This window comes from Lissotriton vulgaris, chromosome 12 (assembly GCF_964263255.1).
Source record: "Lissotriton vulgaris chromosome 12, aLisVul1.2, whole genome shotgun sequence".
Taxonomy (NCBI): domain Eukaryota; kingdom Metazoa; phylum Chordata; class Amphibia; order Caudata; family Salamandridae; genus Lissotriton; species Lissotriton vulgaris.
The window spans coordinates 294412812-294437425 of record NC_141700.1 but is presented as its reverse complement, the minus strand read 5'-3'; the positions used below and the strand labels follow the sequence as shown (position 1 = coordinate 294437425).

Sequence of the window (24614 nt, the reverse complement as noted above, 5' to 3'; positions counted from 1 at the left end):
ACTTTCACAACGCATACCATTACAACGAAACTTTTACAACGCAGGATCCATTACAATGCATGCCATTTCAACGCATGTCATTACAACGTAGCTGCTATTACAACGCATGCCATTACAACGTAAGTATTTTTATTTATTTTTTAATTAATGGGAATGTAATAGTAGTGTAAGTGTTGGATAGTGTAGGGGTTAAAATTACTATTCTAACTCCAGGGGGGCGTAATAGTAGGGTAAGTGTTGGATAGTGTAGGGGTTAAAATTACTATTCTATCTTCAGGGGGGCGTAATTGTAGGGTAAGTGTTGGATGGTGTAGGGGTTAAAATTAAAATAAATACTTCCCCATACTTAGGTTGTAATGGCATGCGTTGTAATAGCAGCTGAGTTGTAATGGCATGCGTTGTAATGGATCCTGCGTTGTAATAGTTTTGTTGTAATGGTAGTGCGTCGTTATAGTTGCGTTGTAAAGAATGTTTCCCACAATATGTACCACAGTTTGATTTCAGTGAATGCGTGTAATACAAAGACAAATTGCAGTGTGGAGCCTTTTTGTGGTGAACGCGGTGTGTTGCAAGGGGGGTGTTGCGCCAACGCTTTACACTCAAGCCCTGAGGATAAAGCCTGACTGCTTGGTGCCAGCTACTAAAGGGTAAGCAGAGGTTTTCAGGAAAGTATATCGTACTCATCCTATGGTGGGTTCTGACTGGCTTTGATGAGTCTTAGCCAGCCTGAAACATCTGGGTTTAACAAAGGTTAATTTTCATTATTAGTGATGAATGACATCACATGGTAAAAAGAGATAATGTGGTGAAAGAAGACTTACATTGCCTTCAATATTTTGGCTAAGGCAGCAGCATGGCACCATTCTGGCAGTTCTTAATGTGTTACATTTTAACCCATCTCTTTTTTTACCTATGTGCCTTGTGAAAAACACTTTTCATATGCCTTGACAATGTAACTTCCCTTCCGAGATCCTTTGTTTCGCCATTCCCACACTACCCCACAACTGCCCATTAACTCTGTTCTCACCTTTGGCTTGAGGTCTTAAAGTGGCATTTCTAGTCCTTGACAATTCCTAATTCAATCCCTCTGAGTGATTGTTCCAGACAAGCAGAGTGTGTTAATTGAGACTATTGGATACTGCAGCTTTGGTGCGTTCTGGGACAGCAGATCCTTTGACTAATCTGTTCATTTAAGAGATCTGCAGACATTTCACAGTGTTTCCTCCTCAGTGATTGTCGCTTTTTAATGGGGGGGCTGTTTAATTAACCACTGCAGTGAAGGCAGTGAAATGCCCGTCTGCATGGTTAACTCGGGCCAACATCCCCATACCCATTTAAGTACTCTGGTCTTAGGCCATACAGGCGCATTGCCGGGAATATTACACTTCCCCTTACTACTTTACTGCTACCTGCTATGTCTCGGGCTAGCCTCACTCATTCCTGGTCACTAGGCAACATCCAAGGGATGGCAGCCACGTTGGAGGAAACTCTTGAATTGGCAAGAGGTATTGAAAGGTCAGTTGAACAAAAGTAAAATTGATTCTCCTCTTGAACCTGTCAATGCCTTAGTTACTAAACCAAAAATTGCTAATGTTAAAACTCAAGAGGTTAAAAAACAAGTTGCTTGTTTCAGATGTGGCATTCGCATTTGGCAAATGCTAAAATTTGTCCAGCCTTGGGAAAGTTATGTATTAATTGCAACAAAGTTGGACATTTTTCACGTATGTGTAAGATCCCTAAGAAAGTTGCTATTGTTGAAAATATTGAAAATGTTTCAGATTCCAGTGTATGCACCATCACTAAAAGCAACAACATTGTTTTAGCTATTGATTCTGATGTTTCTGATGGTGATCCTTTGTGTGATATTACTATTGGTGATGTTAAATTACAAGTGACTGTTGATTTTGGATCTCCGGTCACTTTCATTACTGATGATATGTTTTATAAACATTGGAATCAGATTCAACTTGATCCACCAGACATCCGCACCATGCCTTCGGTGGACATAACATCGATATGATGGGTTTCTTTTAAGATAAAATCAAATTTCAAGATAGACTGATTTTCACAAAGACTTATGTGGCCAAAAATGGATATAATATTCTTGGTTGGAGAGACCAAGGGAAATTTGGAATGGTTCTAAGACCAGGCACCGCTTGTCCTATCTCTTTGGTTGAGCTTCCTACTTCCAAGCGTACTTTGCACCAATTGTTAGAAGATCATCACAAATTATTTCAAGATAGACTTGGTTTAGTAACCAATTTTGAGTAAAAAATCATTTTGAAAAAGGATGCTATACCCATCATTTACAAAGTAAGAAATGTTCCTTTATCCATAAGAGATCAGCTGAAACAGCATTTGGAGAAATTATGTGCTGAAGGAGTTATCGAACCAATTAATTCGTCGGAATGGATTTCTCCGATTGTTGTAGCTAAAAAAAGGATACTAATGACATCAGGCTTTGCATTGATTTGAGATCTCTTTATAAGAATATTTTGATTGACTGTTTTCCCCTTCCCAAAATCCAAGAAATGTTAGCTCGCTTAGGTGGTGCCAATTTTTTTTCTTGTATTGATTTGAGTTCAGCCTACCACCAGGTGGAGCTTAACAAGGATTCTCGTCCTCTCACAGCATTTAACACACCTTTTGGTGCTTTTCAATTTCTGAGAATGCCTTTCTGCCTGGCTTCGGCCGCTTCTGTCTTTCAAAAATTGCTGATCAATTTGTTTGGTGACCTTAAAAATGTGTTTGCTTACCAAGATGATATTCTGGTTTTTGCAAAGATGTCTGAGGAACATTTACACATCTTGAGTGATGTTTTGAATACTCTTGAAACTCAGGGTTTTATTGAAAAGAAGGAAAAATTTAAGTTTCTTCTCAATAGTATAGACTACCTAGGTCATCAAATTTCGGAATCTTGTATTAAACCTAAGTCCAATCTGGTCAATGCCAATATGGATAGCCCTGCTCCTACTAACAAAGATCAGTTAAGGTCCTTTCTGGGGCTGTGCGAATACTGTTCGCGATTTATTCACAGCTTCTCACTTCAGACAGAACCTTTGAGGAAGCTACTCAGGAAAGGTGAACAATTTATTTGGGAAGAAGATCAAACTGTAGCTTTTTCTAAACTTGAAGATCTTATTTTTAAAGCTCCTGTGTTACATTCCTTTAGGGACGATATGCAGTCCATCGTCACGGTAGATGCCAGTGGTGTTGGCCTGGGAGCAGTACTCACTCAACTAGTTGATGGTGTTGAAAATACTATAGCCTTCGCTTCTAGATCTCTCTCTCAATCAGAACGAAATTATAGTACAATTGAGAGAGAGGCTTTGGCTTCTGTTTGGGCCACCAAGCATTTTGACACTTTCATTTGGGGAAGAAAATGTCTTTTAATCACTGATCACAAACCACTTGTTTTTCTTCTATCCAAAAGTGACCATAATAAGGTGAGCCCCAGACTTGTCAGACTACTATCTAAAATGTTTGAATATAATTTCTCAATCAAACACATTCCTGGTGGAAAAAATACCCGAGCTGATTTTTTGTCTAGGTGTCCCCGAGTTGATGATACTTCTGTTTCTAATGAGGGTGGCATGGAATGTATGATTGGTTTGAATGATGGTTTAACAGTCTTAGAAGGCACCATCACGTTTTCTGAATGGATTAATGTTTCACAATCTGACAGTCTACAAAATGAAATTAAAGAGAACATTGTTAAGGGTTGGCCTGAGGAGAGATCTTTGTCGGAAGGTATGAAGGATTTTCAAAAAGTGAAAGATGATTTAACCATAGAAGGTGAAATTATTTTAAGAGGCAATTTGTTAATTCCTCCTGCAAAACTTAGATTAAGACTTATCAATTTTGTTCATCAAGGTCACCTAAGCGTGACTGGTACTAAAAAATGTTTGAGATTGTTATATTGTTGGCCTGATATCGATGTTGAGGTAGAATATTTTGTGGGTCATTGTGTTAGTTGTTCCATGTCTGACAAGTCTTTAAAGATACGTAATACACCTCTTCACCCTGTCGATTTTCCCAATGGTCCTTGGGAGAAATTAGGTATAGATTTTATTGGTCCCATGTATAACCTTCATGTCAACTTAAGGTATGCTTTGGTTGTTGTTGATTATTTTTCCAAATGGGTAGAATGCAAATGTTTGTCTGAACCTTCTACTCTTGCGGTAATTGATATGCTTCGTGATCTCTTTAGACCTGAGGGCATACCTAAAACCTTGATTTCAGATAATGGGGTTCAATTTAAATCCCATCTCATCCCAAAAATTTTAGAAAACATGGGTGTGAAACATTTAACGGTTGCCCTGTATAGTCCCCAAGGGAATGGTATGGTAGAAAGGGTTAACAAAATAATCAAAGACACCATCCAACAAGCATCACTTCAGGGTGAAGCAATTCAAGAGGCAGTGCAAGAAAGGCTTTGGACTTATCACAACACTCCCCATTCTGTAACAGGTATTCCTCCTTTTCTTCTTCACAAAGGGCGATTTGGGACCTCTAAACTCAGTCCCACATGGGTTTTAGAACATACTAATGGTGATAGCAATATTCCTGATTTAAAGCAAGTACGCTCCACTGTTGAAAAAGCTCAAATGAAAATAAAAATGACTTATGACTCAAATAAGAAAGTTAAAGATCTCCAGTTTAGTGTTGGAGATATTGTCAAAATTAAACGACCTTTTGGAGGGAAAGGAAACAGATCTACATTTTTTCCTCAAACTGCAATCATAAAAGTTTCTAAATATGCAGTGTTAGTTGGAAATGGTAAATGGTGGAGTAAAAGAAATGTGGTTTTAGTAAAAGACAAGGACAATACCACCTTTAATTCCATGAGTGATACCTTTTCCTCCAATTTAAATTTGACAATTCCCAAACCAACCACTGTTCTACCTCAAATGGGTGGTGGTGATGTGACTGCAACGCATGAGGTTAATGTTAATGATTTAACTTTCTCAGAAGGAAGAGGAGGGTCTGTTCTCAATGCTGATAATGTAAATAGAACAAGCACAAGGATTTGTCATGCTCCTCATTATTTCAAAGACTATGTGTTACATTAATTTGTTCAAACTAATTTTCTTCTTTTCCATTATTTCATTTTAAGTTCTGTACTCAGTTTTCATTTTTGTTTGTTTTTGTTTTTATAGAGGGAAGGTATGTCGTGTTTCCATTTTTCCATCTGTTTAGGTAACATTTAGAATGTATGATGTCAGGCATTTGTAGATTTCAGGATTAGGTTCGGAGTTTGGCAGTTGCACTGGAGCTCCGGACCTGACTGGATGTCTTTCCTACTTACTGCATACTTCTTCAATTAAAAAGAAGAATTCAATTTATTTTAAGAAGACTGGTATTGCTATTTACTTTATTATCAAGAACATAACAAAAGCACAGTGATGCAATTTTAGGTGAGGCTTCGATCAATTCACCCAAAACATCAGAGAGAGTTTGGAAGATGGTGAGAAAATATTGCTGAATATGAGGGCATCCCCACACCATATGGACGAAATCCCCATGCTGTCTTGATATCTGGTGCAGGTGTGTTCAGGGATTCCTTTTGCCTTCCACTGCCTTCTGGGTGTGATATAGGTAGAATAAAAATGTATCTGGATGAAGCATAATCTAGCAGATATTGCCTGGATACTTGTTGCTGTACAGGCTTCAGTCCATTCCGCATCTTCAAAAGGTCCCACCCAGCCCTCCCGTTGGGCTCTCAGATGTGAAAGGTTACAGGGTGAGTGGTTTACCAGTGCTCTATATACCTGCAAAATGCCCCTCTTCTCTGTTGGTACCAGGAGTCGCTTATCCTTCAGTGGGTTGTACTCATGTGTTAACAGACCGTCCTAGTAGAGCCAAGGGTGCAAAGAGAATCCACAGGACCCAGGATATCATTAAAATCGCCCCTATGATTGTCCTGCCGGGGGGGGGGGGGGGAGATTAAAGAGAAGATCCCTAAGCATCATCAGCGTAGGAGCATCCAACTGTGGAGGAACATAGACACATAAAAATGTGTAGAGGGCCGCATTTAACAAACCTTCTAATAGCACATATATCCCCATGACATCCTGGGTCACCTGGGAGACTACCAGCGGCAGGGACCTATGGACCATGATGGTTATTCCCATGGACCCTCAATTAAACCCTGCATGGTACACATTATAGCAAATCTTGTTAGGAAAGAGCAGTGTAACCCCAAAAGATGGGTTTCTCAGAGCATAACAAGTCATGCCAGTGACTGTGAAGGATTAGATTTATGAATAAATTAAATTAAATTAAATTAAATTAGATTCAAGGATTAGAGCATGACGGCCCCCCTCTCAGTATGATTGAGGAGATCATTGACTTTCCACATCAGAATTGTAAAATTGGTCATTGTGGCCTAAATAGCAATGAAGAAGTAAGAATGTGAGTTGGTTGGGTGGGCAGGGCACAGCCTTATGGAACTCCTGCGTTGTTCCTCCCTTCAAGCACTCGCAAGAAAAACAGAGAACTGCCAGGACCCTGTTGGACTTAAGCAGCAAAGTGTAAATGTAAATGTAAATGTATTTGAGCTTATATAGCGCACAGCTACCCACAAAGGGTTTCCCGGCGCTTGCTTAGGGAACCCGTCCTGGTATTCCCCTGTGAGATAACCCCGGCAGGGTATCCACAAGGTGAAAGCCAGGCATCCTGCCACGAGGGGCCGTTGTGGAGATTAAGAAAGCTATTGCCCAGAGTCGCAGAGTGTGAACCCGTGAGTCGAGAAGGCACCGGAGCGAGAATTATCGAGTCCGTGGAATTTTTGAGCCCAAGACCCGCCGAGGCGGGGAATTGAACCCTGGTCCAGGGCCGATCTCAGCTTCCGGGTCTGTCGCCTCTAACCCCTGAGCCACACTTCTCCACTGTGTGACTAAAAGTCTAAAATAAAAACAAACAGCATAACAAACCAACCAATTCCAAATCCCCCCAAACCACCCACCCTGTACTTCCCCCTGTAGAAGCATCTGTCACCTAAATTAAGTCCCCTTCTGTGCATTTCATTTTTGGATCTTCATTGTAAACAAACTTGAAAAATCTCCAAGTTTGTGCATGTGCTGCAGATAGCAGAGCTCAGAAACAAAACGCAGTAATTGTCTCTTTGTGTTCCACGCTCTGAATACAGCACGACAAGAAAAGAGGAAGTGGCATCAGTAAAAACTGGTTATCAACAATTTTAAAAGATATTCAATTTAAAGTACTGAATCAGCTTTCCCTGCTATACTTAAACACAGCCTGTGAACTAAATGAGACCCATGGTACACTGCAATTTAACATACGACCTGGAGAAGTATAGGTGCGGAATGGCACTACTTTCTTCTATCCTCCAAAAATAGTTTAATTCATTAAACATAAGTTCCCCACTGAAGAGTATTCTGATGAGGATGGCATGATCAATCATGTTGACAGTCAATATTTGATCAAATAAAATCTGCACTTCAGCACTGTTGTCATCCATCTGAATTATTAGCTTATTGTAAATGGCTGTATTATATCATCCTTGTCTGTTTGGTTGCTTGTTGTGTGTTGATGGAATGTACTGTGCATGTGTTATATCTGTTTGGCTGTGAATATGAGATGTGGAGTGAATGGGGAATGTGCGGAGATATCAGTTAAATGATGCAGAGAAGAGTGCCATAGCATCTACACCCTGCTCTTCTGTATCCACATCTTACCTGAAATTAATTGATATGGATTACCACTCAGCAGTGGTTTGCTTTATTGCTATTCTCACACTGACAACAAGGATTGAATATAAACACGCTCCTGCAATTCACAATGCAAGGCTTGCAGGGAAACTTAAGGGTTTTATATTTACAGTCAAGCATGTAGATGGGAAAAGCAATGGGCACGAAGACTGCATGTCTCAGTTGTTGTTTCAAGTAAATCAGTTGAGCGATGATGAGTTTGAGTGTGGACAATTTTGAGTGTTAAGGGTGGATATTTCTGGTCCCATTTATTTTACCTAGAAAGGAGATATATGCATTGGTAGCTCTAGCTTATTTCTCCAAATGACCATAACCCAGGGTAGGGAAGAATATTGGGGCATATTACCAAGGGCCTTATCGCCGCTTTAGCAGGAATTTTTCCCGCTAAAGCGGCGATAATTTTTCGCCCTATTACCTAGCTGTCGTTAACACCAGTTAGCGACAGCTAGTAGGCGAAAGCGAGCATTTTGGGGCCCGCTTTGCATGTCAGTGATATTTATCGCTAATGACATGCAAAATGTGCGTGCCAAAATGTCAGCGACTGGAAACAGTCACTAACCTCGCTATCGCCTATGATCAACACAGGCGTAGCGATGGAATTTCAGCCGCTATCGCCTGAAACTAACACCTGCTATGACCAGTTCTTAGCCATGTTATCCAATGGGAGGTGGATAACATGGCTAAGAGCATTTGGTCGCTAATGCATGAATATTGCTGAATTTTCAGCGATATTCATGCATTTTGCCTGATTTTTATCGCTTAGGAGAAAAAACCTTGATAATAGCAAGGTTTCTAAGCGATAAAAATAGGCGAAGCACGGCGATAAAATTATAGCCGCTAACCAAGCTTAGCGATAATTATCGCTTATTCTTTGTAATATGCCTCATTATTCCTTACCCAGTAAGTAATTTTTAAAAGCCACTTTTATTTTGTGAAATTTATACCTGAGTGTCTAGACTATGTGCTACACTGTGTAAGTATGAAGATGAAAATATATTTGGGGTGGTGGAGGCCCACTTGCTCTTTCCTGGTTGCTGGGGTGGGACTCGGTGCCCCAGCACTCTCAGAGGCGGTGCGGGAGGCGAGGCCAGTCCTCCCGACGCCTGGAATCCAGCTGGGCACTCCCTCAGTACGGGACGCGCCCAGGCATGCCCGGGCAAAGCGCGGGCCAAGGCCTGGCCCGTCTATGCCCATCCGCGGCAGAACAAGGGTGGGCTGGGCCACCCCCCTTGGTTTTCCTGTTCCCAGTCTACACAACGCTGTAAGTCTGCCCATATTGTAAGCACCTGCTATAAGTTTCTCTCTCCTATGAGACTGTGAATTCTAAAATGGCCAAACGGAAGTTAATGGGAAACAAGGAGGGCACACCCCTGGTAAAAATGGAGAACTTTCAACAGGAGGCAAATATGGAAAGTGCCAGGGGTCATAAATTGGAATGGTTTGAAGGCCTCAGAGTAAAACAAAAAAAATAAAAAATCAAGCTCGATCAATCATCAAACAACCCTGGAAAGGGGAGCAAAGTGGTTCGCTGTGGAATGTATGAAAATGAAAAGGATGATAAGGAGAGAAGAAAGAAACCTTAGTAATAAATACGACCAGGGTAGATATACACAACTTAATAAGCTAAGGAAGGAATATAAAATGTTAGTAAGGTACCAGAAAAGGATCCAAAAAGAGAAATTCTGGGAAAACCTGCTGGAAACCATTGAAGCTGGAAATGTACGGAAGTTCTGGAAGCTGATAAAGGAAGCTTCAGGATAGCTCCAAGGGGGTATGAGTTGTGTGGTAGAAGAAGCAGCTTGGGAGGAATACCTGGGTGAATTGAATGTTACATGTAAGATGCCTGAAGATAGCAAACAATTTCACTGGGGAGAGGTAGTTAAAGATATAACAATGTACTTCACAGTGGAGAATGTGAAGAATACCATAAAGAAGCTAAAGCTAACCCAAACAGCAGGACCTGATAACCTTCCTGCTATCAACATAAAGACACAGTTAAATTGGTGGGCCAAAGTCATATCACACATGTTCTTGGCTATTTTGGACTTAGGCAAAATTCCAAATAATTGGAGGGTAGTTGTAATTAGACCAGTACATAAGAAGGGAGATATGAAAGCCCCGAAAAATTATAGACTGATTCATTTGCTGGATGTTGGTGGGAAAGTATTTGCCAAAATAATTCTGTGTAGACTGAAGGACTGGGTGGAGCAGCGGCCAAATGTGCCTGTGGAACAGGGTGACTTTAAGGAAGGCCTATCCACAATTGACTACTGATTTGCCCTATGGGCGACTGCGCGGAGGTCAATTTAGCAAGGAGAGAAGCTGTACTACTGTTATGTAGACTTCCTGGCAGCGTTTGACCTGGTAAATCGGAAGTGCCTATGAGAGACCTTGAAAAAATATGACATCCCAGACGGGGCTTCTGGTCATAATACAGGAGCTACATAGAGGGAATTGGGCCCAGATAATTAAGGATGTGCTGGGGACATTCACACCGAAAATAGCAATTAGTAACGGTCTAAGACAGGGCTGTGTGCTGGCCCCCTATTCTTTGCCATATTCCTAGCAGATCTGCCATCTGTGCTGGAGGTAGATAGAAGTGCAAGTCCGAAAATGAACGAAAAACAACTATTGTGTTTATTGTACGCAAATAATTTGGTAATCCCTGACCAGACAAATTTGGGCCCACAAAGGAAGTTAAATGCATTTAGAGAATATTGTGTGGCAAAGCATTCAATTGTAAATATGGATAAAACCAAAATATTATGCTTCGGAAAAAGACATCCTAAGTGCAATTGATATTTGGGCCCCTTAAAAGTAGAAATCGTGAATGAGTACAAATACCTTGGTGTCTGGTTTGAAAGGACCCTAAAATAGCACTTGCATCTAGAGGAGCTGAAAGTAAAGGTCTTTACATCAGAGCGTAGTTTGAAAAAATGTAACTGCGTCTATGGAGATATGTCCCATAGACCGCTGATAAAGGCCTACAGTGCGATGATACCCCCTCAACAATTTTACGGGGCAGAAGTAATCTACCTAAGTGGTAAAAGCGGATAGGATTTTAAGGAGGGGAAGTGAATAAAATCCCTAATGTCATTACCATGCTCTTCCATGATCCAGGCATTTAGATTTGAGATAGGGATGACATCATGGAATGTACAAGCTCAAGTGGTCCTGTTAAGATTTTGGAAAAGATTGGAACCGAGGACAGTCCAGAAGGTCTTGCAATGGTGTAAAAATGAAATACAGCATAGTCATTTAAAATGGGCCAAAGAGGCCAGAAAGAAACTGTATTCTGTATTTTGGAACCTGAAGCTGAGATTATGTTATCATACATTACAAGTAGGAGCCACTAAGAGTGAACTCAGATCCCTTGGGAAGGAACTGTCTAGGAGTGAGGACAGGGAGTATACGAGAAAGAAAAAATCGGTACAATTTATGATAAATAGTTGGGAGAATGAATGAAGCCTGGTACCCATACATGGATACATTTCCTAATCGTTGGCTCTGATGCGAAGAATTAAGATTGAGAATTTGTATCAACCCCTTGATGATAAATGAGAGAATAAAAAAAGAGATGATGCAACTGATGGCAATTTTACATGTATGATAGGCACAAAATGTGATATCTTACACATATTAGTGGATTGCTCAAAAGTATTAGCTCTGTGGAAATTGTTTTTACGTTCCATTGTTTCCGTCTATGAGGGGACATAAGTGGGTGTCTAAGGGGAAAATGCAGCTGGCGGTCCTCAGATTCCCCCTCATAGACCTGGCAGATCTGTACACCTTGCAAGGATAATGGGCAAACAGCATTTCTTATGCACAATCTTTTCTGGACAGGGCTTTATAACATGGTCATTAGTAGGTGCAGGTAGGAGTGAGTGCAATAAAAATACAATAAAATAAAATTCAGTCAAAACTGCCGAGATTTAGTGGGTTTTATACTGTAGTTATCGAGGCTGACTAACTTACAAAACAGTAGTGTATCTGTTACTCTTCAAGCCAGTTTATTACTAATATGCAGAGGTGTGTCATCGTCAGTTGGAGGAGTTGTCAGTCGAGGCTGGTTTGCCATAGATTAATGCCTGCACATACTGTTTAGAACGTCCTTATGTCAATATCTCTCATGTACCACAGGGCAGAAAAGCAACTGACGCCACTAACACAAATTGAGACCTCATTGCTTTGTGTGCGGCCAATTCCCAGAAACCTTTCACATTATGTAAGTATGCTTAATGACCTAGCTAGGATGAGAGAAGTTACTAATGCTTTCTACATTATAATCAGCTACTTGCAGTAAGGCACATAGACTCAGTATCACAATGTATTTTGTGTGATGGATAGAAGTTGTTTATATAAACACAATAGATATAAAAATAAGGCAAAAATTCATAAAAATACACATACGGATTCCACTTCCTAGTTATCGCTCTTTATCCAAAAAAGTGTCTTTTTTTAAGTGTCTAATTGGCAAATGTATATTTCTTTTATTCCTGTTTCGTGCTTAGAAATCTATTCAGCTGACATTTGAAGGGCACCTTTTCAAATTATTGGTGAGGGAAAAGGTGGAATTGTAGGATGCTAATTAATTGCCCATAGGCTCCTGCGTTCTAACTCCCAATTCTAGGAAAACACTTTATTACCATATTCCATGCGTATTTTGACCTTGGCTGCTACAGCTCTGGATTCTTATCCTGTTTCGTTATCTAATCCAAAATGTTGTGACTGTGGGCAACTCGCTGTTTTCCCCTTGTGGTCAAATTGTACAATTGTGTAATTAAAAAAGATGTGGATCGTAAACACTAACTGTATGTTGCGCTATCTAGTATTGCAGTTTCATTTTGCTTTCCCCAAATCCCTGTTACATTCTGTTTTTGTAAGGAGATTTCATCTGGATTGCACACACTTCTTTCTGTTCGATGTAAAATACCTCAAATTTGACATAATCCACCTGTCATAAAATGTTCTATGTAAGGCACCCTGCTGCTCCTTGAAATTAGGTTCATGACCTTCAGACGCTTAACAAAATACACAAATACACAAATAATCTTGGGGCGTGCACACAAAGACATACCGACACACCTTCACAGAGACACACAGTTGTGCAGGAAATACATTACCCCAATATGTACTTTTGCTAGCATTGGAACTTGCATGTAACATAAGACCACTGTGGTGGTGGCGATTGTATGTCAGAATATCGATAACTGAAATCTGACATAAAATATTGTGTCCTATCCTAAATGTCATTTACAAAAATATTGTCTCATTGAGGGCACATATTGTTCATGGCAGATACCTGCCTCCTCAATGCAAGCATGTATCATTATATGTTTATATTTATGTTGTATATGTATATGTTAGGACACATATAGAACCGTATAGTTAAAGCATCACACTTGTTTATTTTTTAGTTCGTGAGTGTTGTACCAATTGTACTATTCCTTTCGGCTCCTCTTCATGTTTAATTCAACCCGTTCGATTTACTTGCCCGCACTCTCCAACCCTTCACCCATTAGAGAATATTTTTTTTTTATTGTAGGGTCAGAGGGGGTGAGTGGAGGAGTTTTACGTCGGATCTGTGAATCAACTCTCCATGGCCTTGAAGTCACCTCATTTAAACAATCAAGAGGCACTTCCTTGCAGTGCATGCAGTTAGCTCCTGACCTTTTTGCCCCCTTTGCTTCCCTAATGTGGGGGATCACTCATTGACTGGAGTCACTTTCACTTCCTGGAACTGCCTTCCATTGAACCATTGACAACTCAGAACACTGGCTTAGTCCCCATTGTCTTTTTTCCTGCTGCCTTTTGCATTCATTGTTTTTCACCCTATGTCTGGTCTCTGTTTTATTACTTTTTTGACCTTTGTAACGAGTATCCTGTGTTAACCTTCGGGCACTTTTTTGATCGGGCTGTATGAGTTGTCAGGAAAGGTCAAAACCATCAGTTTAGAACTCCGATGGGCAGAAAAAGAGCAACTCGTTCTGTCAACAAATCTAGGAAGTGGAAATACTTGATCCCTTGACGCTCTCGTGCAATTACAACCTATGTCATTTCCACCAGAGATATACCACAACAAATCACCATTGAGGCTTGGATAGCAAATTCTGCAAACCACTGACGGACTCCAAGCAGCTATCATTGTAAGAAACATTTACATCAATTCACTTTTGGAGAGGAGGTTAAACACTCAGGCTCTCATTACAAGTAGCAAGAAATTAATGTGCGGTAAAATTACTCTGGGGTAAAACCACTACTGCACCTTATAGTATAAGTTTGGGATGATGTTACTGCCCCATTCTGCGGTAATAGGATCAGGATAGTTCAATCTGTGCAGCTGTGGTATTATTGCAAACAACATCCATACCTTTTTTAGGTTCCCTGTGCAAATTTGTGTGGGAAAACACCAATAATGCAGTCATTTTAGACAACTCAGAATACAGTGAAGCGGTGTAAACAGTGAAAGGAGGACATACAACTAAAAAAGTATTTGTCCTGTGGGAGAATTATATATCTACATAAGACATTAGTCATGGGTCACTGACTCAAAGGATTTTAATTTTAAAACGATTTGTGAAATTTTATTTGTATTCTGTGATTATAATAAAACAACCTTGCAACATAGTATATCGTTTTTCTTCCCTGAGTGACCACAAGACTTGCTCTCAGGTCTACTGTAATATCTATTATAAGTCATTGATTGTCGGATCCTCTGAAGGTCAATTTTATTGGGAGTTTGGAGAGAAACAGTTACAGCAACACTCTGTGAGGGTTTATTCTGCACTGGTATCCCAAGGTCAAACAGACATAGAACAAAGAACTGGAGAAACAGATAAACTTAAGTCTTCTCAGAGATTGATAATCATATTGATCCCAAACGCAATCTATATTGGTTGTATGTCATTACATCGCATACTAATACCACGCGTGCCATTACAACGAGGGTATTACTAGGCGATGTCAATGACAACAACATGCCATTTCATCGCAAAATTTTACCAACGAGTATGCCTTCATCACCCATGCCATTACAACGCAAAGGCATGCAAAGAAAAGCTATACTTGTGGTTAAAGTTTGCATAGTTGTGAAAACCCTACTCCTACACAACCCTCCCCCGACCCCCAGTCCTCTCCCTACAATATCACTACACTACCCTACACGACCCCACCCTAAAACACTACACTAGAAAAGTACCCTAAACCCTAAAACACTACACTAAACAAACACTACAACACTACCCTAAACCCTAAAACACTACACTACACAAACACTAGAAAACTATCATAAACCCTTAAACACAACACTACACAAACACTACAACACTACCCTAATTACTAAAACACTACACAAACACTACACCACTACCCTAAACCCTAATGCACTACACTACTCAAACACTACAACACTACCCTAAACCCTAAAACACTACACTACAACACTACCCTACACCACTACACTATGCAAACACTACAACGCTACCCTACACAAACACTAGAACACTATCCATCCCTAAAACACTACTCAAACACTACCCTAAACCCTAAAACACTACACTATACAAACACTACAACACTACCCTAAACCCTAATGCACTACACAAACACTACAACACTACCCTAAACCTCAATGCACTACACCACTCAAACACTACAACACTACCCTATACCCTAAAACACGACACTCCACAAACACTACAACACAAAACTTAACCCTAAAACACTACACTACTACACTACCCTAAAACCTAAAACACTACACTATACAAAAACTACAACACTACACTAAGGGCCCGATGTAGGTAAACGCGATTTTCCGATTTCAAAATACCGAGGCGGGCCGAATCGGTATTCTGAAATCGGAAAACGAGATGTAGGGGAAAAAAACCGAATGAATACCGATTCGGTCGGCATCGGTAATGAGATTCGGTACGTTCCGATTCTGCTCGGTCCGAATCGGAAAGTACCGAATCGGCCAACAACGATTCGGAAATCACCGAATCGGCTACCACCGAATCGGATATTCCCGATTCGGCGAATACCGATTCGGTAAAAGCCGATTCGGTAAAATCCGATTCGGCAATCATAGACCCATGGCGAAAAAGCCCATAGGAATGCATTGAAAGAACCGATTCGGCTTTTACCGAATCGGATAATACCGAATCGGATTTTACTGATTCGGATATTACCGAATCGGTAAAAGCCGAATCGGCAATAGGCGATTCAGCCAATGAGGTGGCTCCCCCTCCCCCACCCAAACAGGGAGTGGCAACCCTGGCAGGTGCAGCTAATTAAGAAGTTTCTGGAAATATCTGGAAAGCCTGCCTGAGCCCAACACACACAGTTAGCAGCAGTGGGAGAAGGAGGTTGCAAACTGAACAGGAGAAAATGGCAGATCAGGCAGGAAGCCAGAAGTCCTCCCAAAAGAGGAAGCCCAAGTTCACCACCACCGAACTTCAGGTGCTGGTTGAGGAGGTGGTGAGGGTGCACCGCCAGCTGTTTGGCAAGCTGTCCCTCAACGTGCCAGACAGCACCAAGAGGAGAATGTGGGCCGACATCGCCCAGAAGGTCAATGCTGCTGGTGTCACCCCCAGGTCCATTGAGGAACTGAAGAAAAGGTTTTACGACCTCCGCAGCCTCACGAAGAGGAAGCTGGCTAACATTCAAAGGCAGGCTGGACACACCGGAGGAGGCAACAACCCGGCGCCACCCCTCACCGAGCTGGAGGAAATTGTCTCCAGCACCATCGAGAGGGAGAGCATCGTAGGAATCGGGACCCTGGACAGCTCTGCGAGAGCCACAGCTACAGGTAAGAAGCATGCGCATCATGACACACCCTACCAGACACCTCCCCATTAGACACAATGCATAGGCAAACACCAGCACTGTACTGTCACCAACATACAAGAGACAAGCATCATGGTACATGTAGTCAGCAGAAGTTAGCCAAATATGTCAGTGCAGAATCACAAGACAGGAAACAGTGTGACACGGTGTAAGGAGATGCAAGGACATGTGGAATGCCATAATTGTACTGACTGTAATACATCGGCACTCAGTTTACAAATGCTTCTTTGTACCTAGGGGCACCATCAGGCGGCACAACTGTGACAGCAGAGGGAGCAGCAACGTCCAACACTGCAGTCGCAGGGCCGAGCACCAGCCAGGCTGGCCAGGAGGAGGAGGATGAGGAAGGAGACACCCCAGGGCTAGGAATGGAGGGAGTCCTGGTCATTGACTTCCAAGCAGTGCACTCCCCAGTACTGCCCAGCACACCCCCCTTGCAATTCTCACCAGACAACTCCCCTACAAGGCAGACCATTCCGCCTACACCAGCTCCTGCCACAATCGTGGCCTTGCCACCTGTCCAACCAGTCCTGGGAGCAGGGGCTCAGGGACCGGCCAGCACCACACCCCCACCAGTGGCACCCCAGCCCACTCAGCAGGCCGGAAGCAGCAGTGCCCGACGCCGTGCCACCACCACCACCACTGCTGCACCAGCACGGGAGGGCAGTGTGTTCCTGGGCCTGGAGGGACAGATGGTTAAAATCCAGCGCCAACAGGCCAGATCCACCATGGCCTGCCAACGCCAGCTCCTGCAACACAACATGCAGATGGGGGAGTTGGTGAAGGGTTTCCAGGCTGTTGTGGACAGCAACAAGGAGGTGGCAGCAGGGTTAGGCAGGCTGACCACTGCCATCACCCACTCATCTGCCAGACAGGAGGAGCATGAGGTTGCGCGCAGGAGGGATGCCCGGGTGCTCAACCGGGCCATGGCCCGCCTTGCAGCGGCGACCGCACAACTGTGCCATCGCAGCTCCAATCAAGAATCTGTGCTCAGTCAGCATACAGCTGAGCTGACTAGGGGGATGGCCAGGATCACCACGGCCATGGAGGCCATGATAATATCAAACACCGCCTCCAATCCTGCCCTGGACCTGGGTGATGCTGGAGACAGCAGCAGCCGCAGCAGCCCGGCCAGCGCTGCATCAGAGCCACGGAGGAGCACCAGGCGATCCGCTGATGCTGCTGGGCATTCGGAGGGGGCCGAGGGACACCCCAGTGGGTCTGGCAAGCGGGCCAAAAAATAGCCTGGCAAGGGGGGATGAGCAAACCAGAACCCTGGACTTTATTTGAGTTTACAATCTCCATTTTTTGATGCACATCAGTGCTGTAACTGTGGTGCATCACTATTAAAAATTTTTTTTTCCAAGCAACATTTAGCTGTCTTTGCATCTGTACTCAGTCAGAAATAGTTCTCAGTGATCTCCTCACGTCTGTATCTGCCATCACTTGGCGTACACACCCCAGCTGGCTGTGTCAGTGGCACAGCTTCGTCGTCGTCATAGTCCTCGTAGTCAGACAACTCCACCTCAGTGCCCTTCTTGACCGCAAGGTTGTGTAACATTGCACATACAGCTATGATCTTGCAGCAGGTGATGGGGGTATACTGCCTTGCACCTCCACTCTTGTGCAGGCATCTGAATCTACTTTTCCAGATGCCAAAGGTCCGTTCAACAACATTCCTGGTGCGTATGTGGGCCCGGTTATACCTCCTTTGGCTGGGTGTGGAGGGGTTGAGGTAGGGGGTGAGTATGAATGAGCGGAGGGCATATGCACTGTCGCCTGGAAGAGAAAGGGGTCACATTAGACACATGCATACATGTATTACACCTACCTACTATGTGTTATGGGGGTCTGATGATGTGGCTCACCTAGGAGGTATCCTTCTCCAAAATCGCCAGCCATCAGCCGTGCATATATGCCGCTCTGTTGGAATATATAGGAGTCATGGGTACTTCCTGGAAATTTTGCTACCAGGTCTGTGATGGTGCACTTGGCATTGCAGATCACCTGCACGTTGATGGTGTGTGTAGATTTCCGATTGCGGTATATGTATTCGGTGTCCGCTGGTGGGCAAATCGGAATATGCGTGCCATCTATGCAACCGATGATTTGGGGAAATTGTGCCATCTGGTAGAAGTCAGCTTTGGTTTGTAGCAGTTCTGCGTGGGTTGCAGGGAATGAGATGTATTGGTCCATCCTGTCTATCATGGCGTCAAGGAATATGTGGAAGAACCTTGACAGGCTGCTCTGGCTCACCCCTCCTGCTGCTGCTACTCCACTTTGATAGCTGCCAGACGCTACCAGGTGTAGGCTGCATAGCACCTGGACGTGCGCAGGGATGGCGTGTGCCCTTGGGGTGTGGTGGTCCAAGTATGGCTTAAGGTCCCTGATGAGCTCAAGTATGGTGTCAGAGTCCAGCCTGTATCTCTGTAGGATCTCAGCCTCAGTGAGCATGAACAGGGTTATCCTCTGTCTGTAGACCTGTTCATTTCTTAGCCATTCCCTCTGTCCTTCCTGCTGTAGCCGTAGCCGCCTCGCAATGACATAGAAAGCTGCCATCCTGCAAGTTGCAATGCATTTTGGGACTGTTTATATGGGTTGGAGTTGGTTACCACCTGATTGCAATCCATGGTAAATACCGAGTGAATTCTACCGATTTTGAGCCGATTTCGGTGTTTCTGTGCCTCCCTACATCTCCCCAACTGTCGGAATCGGGGAATTTCCCGATCGGAGATTCATACGAATCGGCATGTTTTCCGATTCGGCTCATGTCCGATTCGGTATTTTTTCCGATTCGGTACATGGACCGAATCGGTGATTTTCCGAATCGGTGTCACTAACGAATCGGTTCTTGGACCGAATCGGTGATTTTCCGATTCGGTGTCACTAACGATTCGGTACTTGGACCGATTCGGTGATTTTCTGATTCGGTGTCACTGACGATTCGGTACTTGGACCGAATCGGTGATTTTCCGATTCGGTGTCACTAACGAATCGGTACATGGACCGATTCGGTCTTTGTAACCGATTCGGTGTTTTTCCGATTCGTTACATATCCGATTTTCGGTATGTACGTATCGGATTCTTTCCCATTCGGTACTCATTCCGAATCGGTTTTCTATCCGATTCGTTCTGTTTTTGGTTCCCTACATCTCGATGGCTGTTTACCGATCGGTAAGGGCCAAAAATCGGTATTTTCGGCCGATACCGATCGGTAAAGCCCTACCTACATCGGGCCCTTTACCACTACACTACACAAATACTAATACACTACCTTAAACCACTACCCACACTACTCCCATCCCTACACTACCCTAAACTCTAGAACACTAAAGTACACAAACACTACAACACTACCCTAAACCCTAATTATTATATTTTTTTTTTATTTTTTTTATTGAGATGGATCAGAATATAAAAAGAAAACAGACACATTTGCTGTTATCAGCTGGATAAGAACATAGTAACATCAGACATTAGAATTAAAAATATACATATACATATACATCTTCTGTATATTCCCACTCTTAGCGGACATCAAAAAAGCTTGTCAACAGATTATCCTTGTAGGACAAGGTTACTTTACAAAACAGTGGAAGAGACTCAGGGTCCGTTCAAATTATTCATCTCATTTTCCTCCAGTTACTAAGAGGAGCCCATATCTTTTTACCGTAATCTTTCCTCTTTTGACCTTTAAAGCTATATAAGCATTCCTCAATGTTATGAGTCCCGAGCAATCTCGTAAGCCACATCTGGAAAGTAGGAGCTATCGGATCTTTCCAGGCCGCCGCAATTAAAATTCTAAAAACAGCAACACACAGAAAGATAAAAGCTTCGGCCTCTTGTTCGATTATAAGGTTTTCATCCCTGCCAATCAAAACAGTAGTAGGGGATAGAGGAATTTGACACTCTAGCAGCCCCGATAAAAACTTTTCCATTTCTGTTAAAACTGGCTTAAGATTCTGACAAGAATAAAACATATGCAATAAATCCGCCGGGCCTTGATTACACCTTGGACATCTATCAGTATCTCTTTTACCCCATTGAAACAGCTTAGCGGGAGTATAGTAAAGGTTAAACACCATCTTATAATGCTGCGCTTTCAGGTTAGTTGCTCTTAATACTTTTCTATTCAATGCCAGAGCATAGTCTACATCTATGTCTGGGTCCCCAATTCTTTGCGCCCAGGCAGTTTCTATTTGTCCAATGTCCTCTCCCAAGCCCTGTAGAAGATGTCTATACCCTATTTTAATCTTCTAGCCCCCGTTCATTATGTATTTCACAATCGGTTTTAACTCCTGAATATAAACCCTGGGTCTTAATGACTTCACTGTTTGTTCTAATTGTTTATATAAAAGCCAGTGGTTCGTAGGGATACCGAATTTTTGTTGCAAAGCCTCAAACCCTAATAGTTCATCCTTACACATAACATCCCCCAGACATCTAATGCCAAGACTCTTCCAAATGCCGCTATTCCTATTCTGTCCTAGATGTATAAATGGGCTTGAGCTCCAAAGATCTATTATACCATTAATCTTAGGAATCTTGAGAAATTTCAGGATCGCCTTCCATGTACCCCACGCACTTATCATCACTTTGCTTTTGCTCCTTTTGAAATACAAGACATTGGTTTCACGTGTTAAAATCCCCAAAGCCCTTTCACCAATTAATAATTCATATATTGTGGGGATTCTATGTAATCCAGGCGGCATTTCGGGAAGATCATAATACAATAAATGATTCATATGCAGCATTAAACAGACCCAGTGATATAGCCTTAAATTAGGTGCAGATAACCCTCCTCCCTCTAATGGTGTGGAGAGTCGGGCCAATGATCTCCGAATTTTACCGTATTGCCATAAAAATTGTGAAAACACTGCTTCCATTTTTTTCATCAAACCCTCGTCAACTAACAGCGGTATGGCACGGAACAAATACAATAATTTTGGAAACATTGACATTTTCAAAACATTCACCCTTCCTATCAATGACAGATGTAATACATCGATTCTTCTCAATTCTTTGTCTATTAGTGTGAGTAAAGGCAAGTAATTTTCCTGAATGATTTTACCTACATTTGCATTGATTTTTACTCCTAGATAGACCGCGGAGTCCACATACCTTTGATCCCTTTTCTGAATGTTTTTTGTACAAATTATTATTGTTTTTTCCGTGTTAAGCTTATAACCAGAATACATCCCGAACTCCTGCGCCAAGTGGTTTAATTCCAGTATTGCCGTTTGCGGATTAGTGGTAACAATTGCCAAATCATCCGCATACGCCAATACCTTAGTAGTATGCCCGTAAGATATAACAGGGGATATTTTATCAGAAGCAAGAATCTTCCTAATTAACGGGCCTATATAGAGAGAGAAGAGTATAGGGGAGCAGGGGCATCCTTGACGGGTGCCTCTTCTAATCACCACCTCCTCAGATTGAAGTCCCATTGTGGTGATTCTGGCTACAGGATCCAAATGATTCTGGCTACAGGATCCAGTGATTCTGGCTACAGGATCCAGTGATTCTGGCTACAGGATCCAACCCTAAACCCTAAAACACTACACTAAAACACTACCCTAAACCCTAAAACACTACACTACTACATTACCCTAAATCCTAAAACAATACACTAAACAAACACTACAACACTACATAACTCCCTCCCCTACACTACCGTAAACCCTAAAACACTACGACACTACAACACTACCCTAAACCACTACCCACACTACTCCCATCCCTACACTACCCCTAACCCTAAAACACTACAACACTTACCTCTTTCCTCGTGGTTCCAGCGTCGCCGTCTCTGCTCCTGGTTCCTGCTTCCAGCGTTGTCTGAGGGGCTGTGCACGTTGTTGTGAGGAAACAGCCTCAGTTTCCTCACACCTACGTGGATAGGCATTACATTGCATGCGTTGTAAAAGCACATGTGATGTAATGGTATGCGTAGTTTTTACTACGCGTTGTAACATCGCATGCGTTGCAACGCATGCGATGTAATACAATGCGTAGTAAAAGTTGTATTGTGATGGCTGTTCCCCATCTAAATTTGAAATAAGGTTCACTTGTGCATGACTGTGTACTTCCACAGTGCTGCACATACATACACTCACTCACACACATGTATATATATGTGTGTGTGTATGTAAGTATATATATTATATGTATATATATATATATATATATATATATATATATATATATATATATATATATATATATATATATATCATGCGTATTTCGGTCCAAAGGCTAGATTAGGCCTCAGCAGCAGCCCGTGTGTGGTGCAGGCTGGCATTTACCCTGAAGGCTCCCCTTGATCGAAGTAAGACCTTATTATTGGACATGTATAATGGATACATAGTGTGTCCTCATTGATATAGGACTGTAGAAGACTTTAGAAGCAACTGATTTACCAACATCAAGAATGTGCAATACTGTGCAATCAACAACTTTTTTAATTATTTGTGAACTAGTCTGAAAACACTTGAACACAAATTTATTTCTACACACTTTATCTGAGTGTTATGGTACCAACATGCAGAAGATCAGTAAGATTACCTAAATCCATTTTTTGTTCGGCTGGGTCTGTTGGTACTCCCCAAAACATTATGCTGGTGAGCATTGTACACAGCAACAGAGAGAAACAGCAGGACACCCTCTGTGCTCGTGTGAAAGGGCTTCTAGGAGAGCGGCTGAAAACAGAATACCAGATATGTCCATCTCTGAAACCTTTTGACGTCTTCATGAAGAAGATATTGCTAGAAAAAAGAAAACACATATCATTGGTATATACATGTATCATAATCTACCTGAGTACAACCCTTACTCTGCATACCTAAGAACAATGCTTTGCCTCAAATGTCTCAGTCATTATACCAATGGTAGGCCTTGGAGTTTCATCCCTGCAAGGCCAACTCTTCCATAATATGCAGTAAGGAGCCACTCGGTACCCTTTAATGATAGAAAAGGCCCCCAAATGGCCTTTATTAATCATGGGGCAAGAAGCAATAACATTACAATCCGCTATTTTGTCTGCAGTGCTGACCTTGCTCCTGATTACATGCCAGATTGGTCAGAACATTCACATGAGATACATAAAATTAATTTTAAAGGGAGCAGTTTTCTCATCAAGTAGCCTAAAATGTTGCCGCTTCTAGACCAACGTTTAACAATATTTGCTGCGATTCATATTTTTGTGGTATAACTAATGTATGTTAAGGGTGGGCAGAATATTTCGTTCCACCTGTGGAATTGGAGTAATTTTGGTCACTCTGTGTTGCTCTTTATTGTGCAGTTCTGGCAAATTTCGCCAATAGCCTCATGGCAGAATATTTTTCATCCAAGGCTCCAGAATATGTGAGCTGGCGAGAGAGACTGAGATTTGGCATCCCCTAGCACAACTTTTTTAAAGCAGACGGTCACCGGCATTTGAGAGTGGTTAGAGGTCTGCCATTCAAGTATATTTCTTGCCACTCAAGAATATTTTCTACTCAAGAGGCAGCAAAATCAACTGGAATAGACCTACACTCTTGCACAAAGCATGGGACCGTTTGTGCTGATTTTGAGCGCTGCTCATGTTACAAGAGTTAAATTGCAGCGTGAGCTGCATATTTTCTGCTCATTGTGAATTCCGCAAAATGTTGTTGAGTTTTTCTGTAACTCTGCGAAATTCAGTGGAGTGAACCTCCATGAGTTCCTACCCCTCAAATACATACATGCTGCCTCGATTCACAAAGGTAGGTTTGCTTGTGTAGATCAACTCAAGTGTTGTTAAGCGCCTATGCCTAAGTGTAAATCTTTACTTTTTTGCTAGTCACCATTTACAACTGGAGATTTGTACCAAGGTGGAGACGTAAGAGTCTCTAACCTCTCAAATGATGGGGTTGGGACTCCTACAACTGAATTTACACTTGAAGAGTTACTATTAGTAACCTTCCACCTGTTTGTGATCTCCTCTCTCCCTATAGAAGAATGTGGAGAAAGTTTAGTATTTAAAACATTTATTGGAAAATACAAATTTTAAATTAT

At 42.2% G+C, this 24614-nt stretch overlaps 1 protein-coding gene across 1 annotated transcript in view; it reads right to left on the bottom strand.

Moving 5' to 3' along the window:
• The window catches only part of LOC147673997 (polycystin-1-like protein 2), a 915503-nt gene that overhangs the window by 295148 nt on the left and 595741 nt on the right, over positions 1–24614 (bottom strand). The window contains exon 28 of the mRNA XM_086945086.1: positions 23145–23344. Within this exon, the coding sequence (XP_086801212.1) occupies positions 23145–23344 (200 nt within the window). The remainder of the gene's footprint in view (positions 1–23144; positions 23345–24614) is intronic.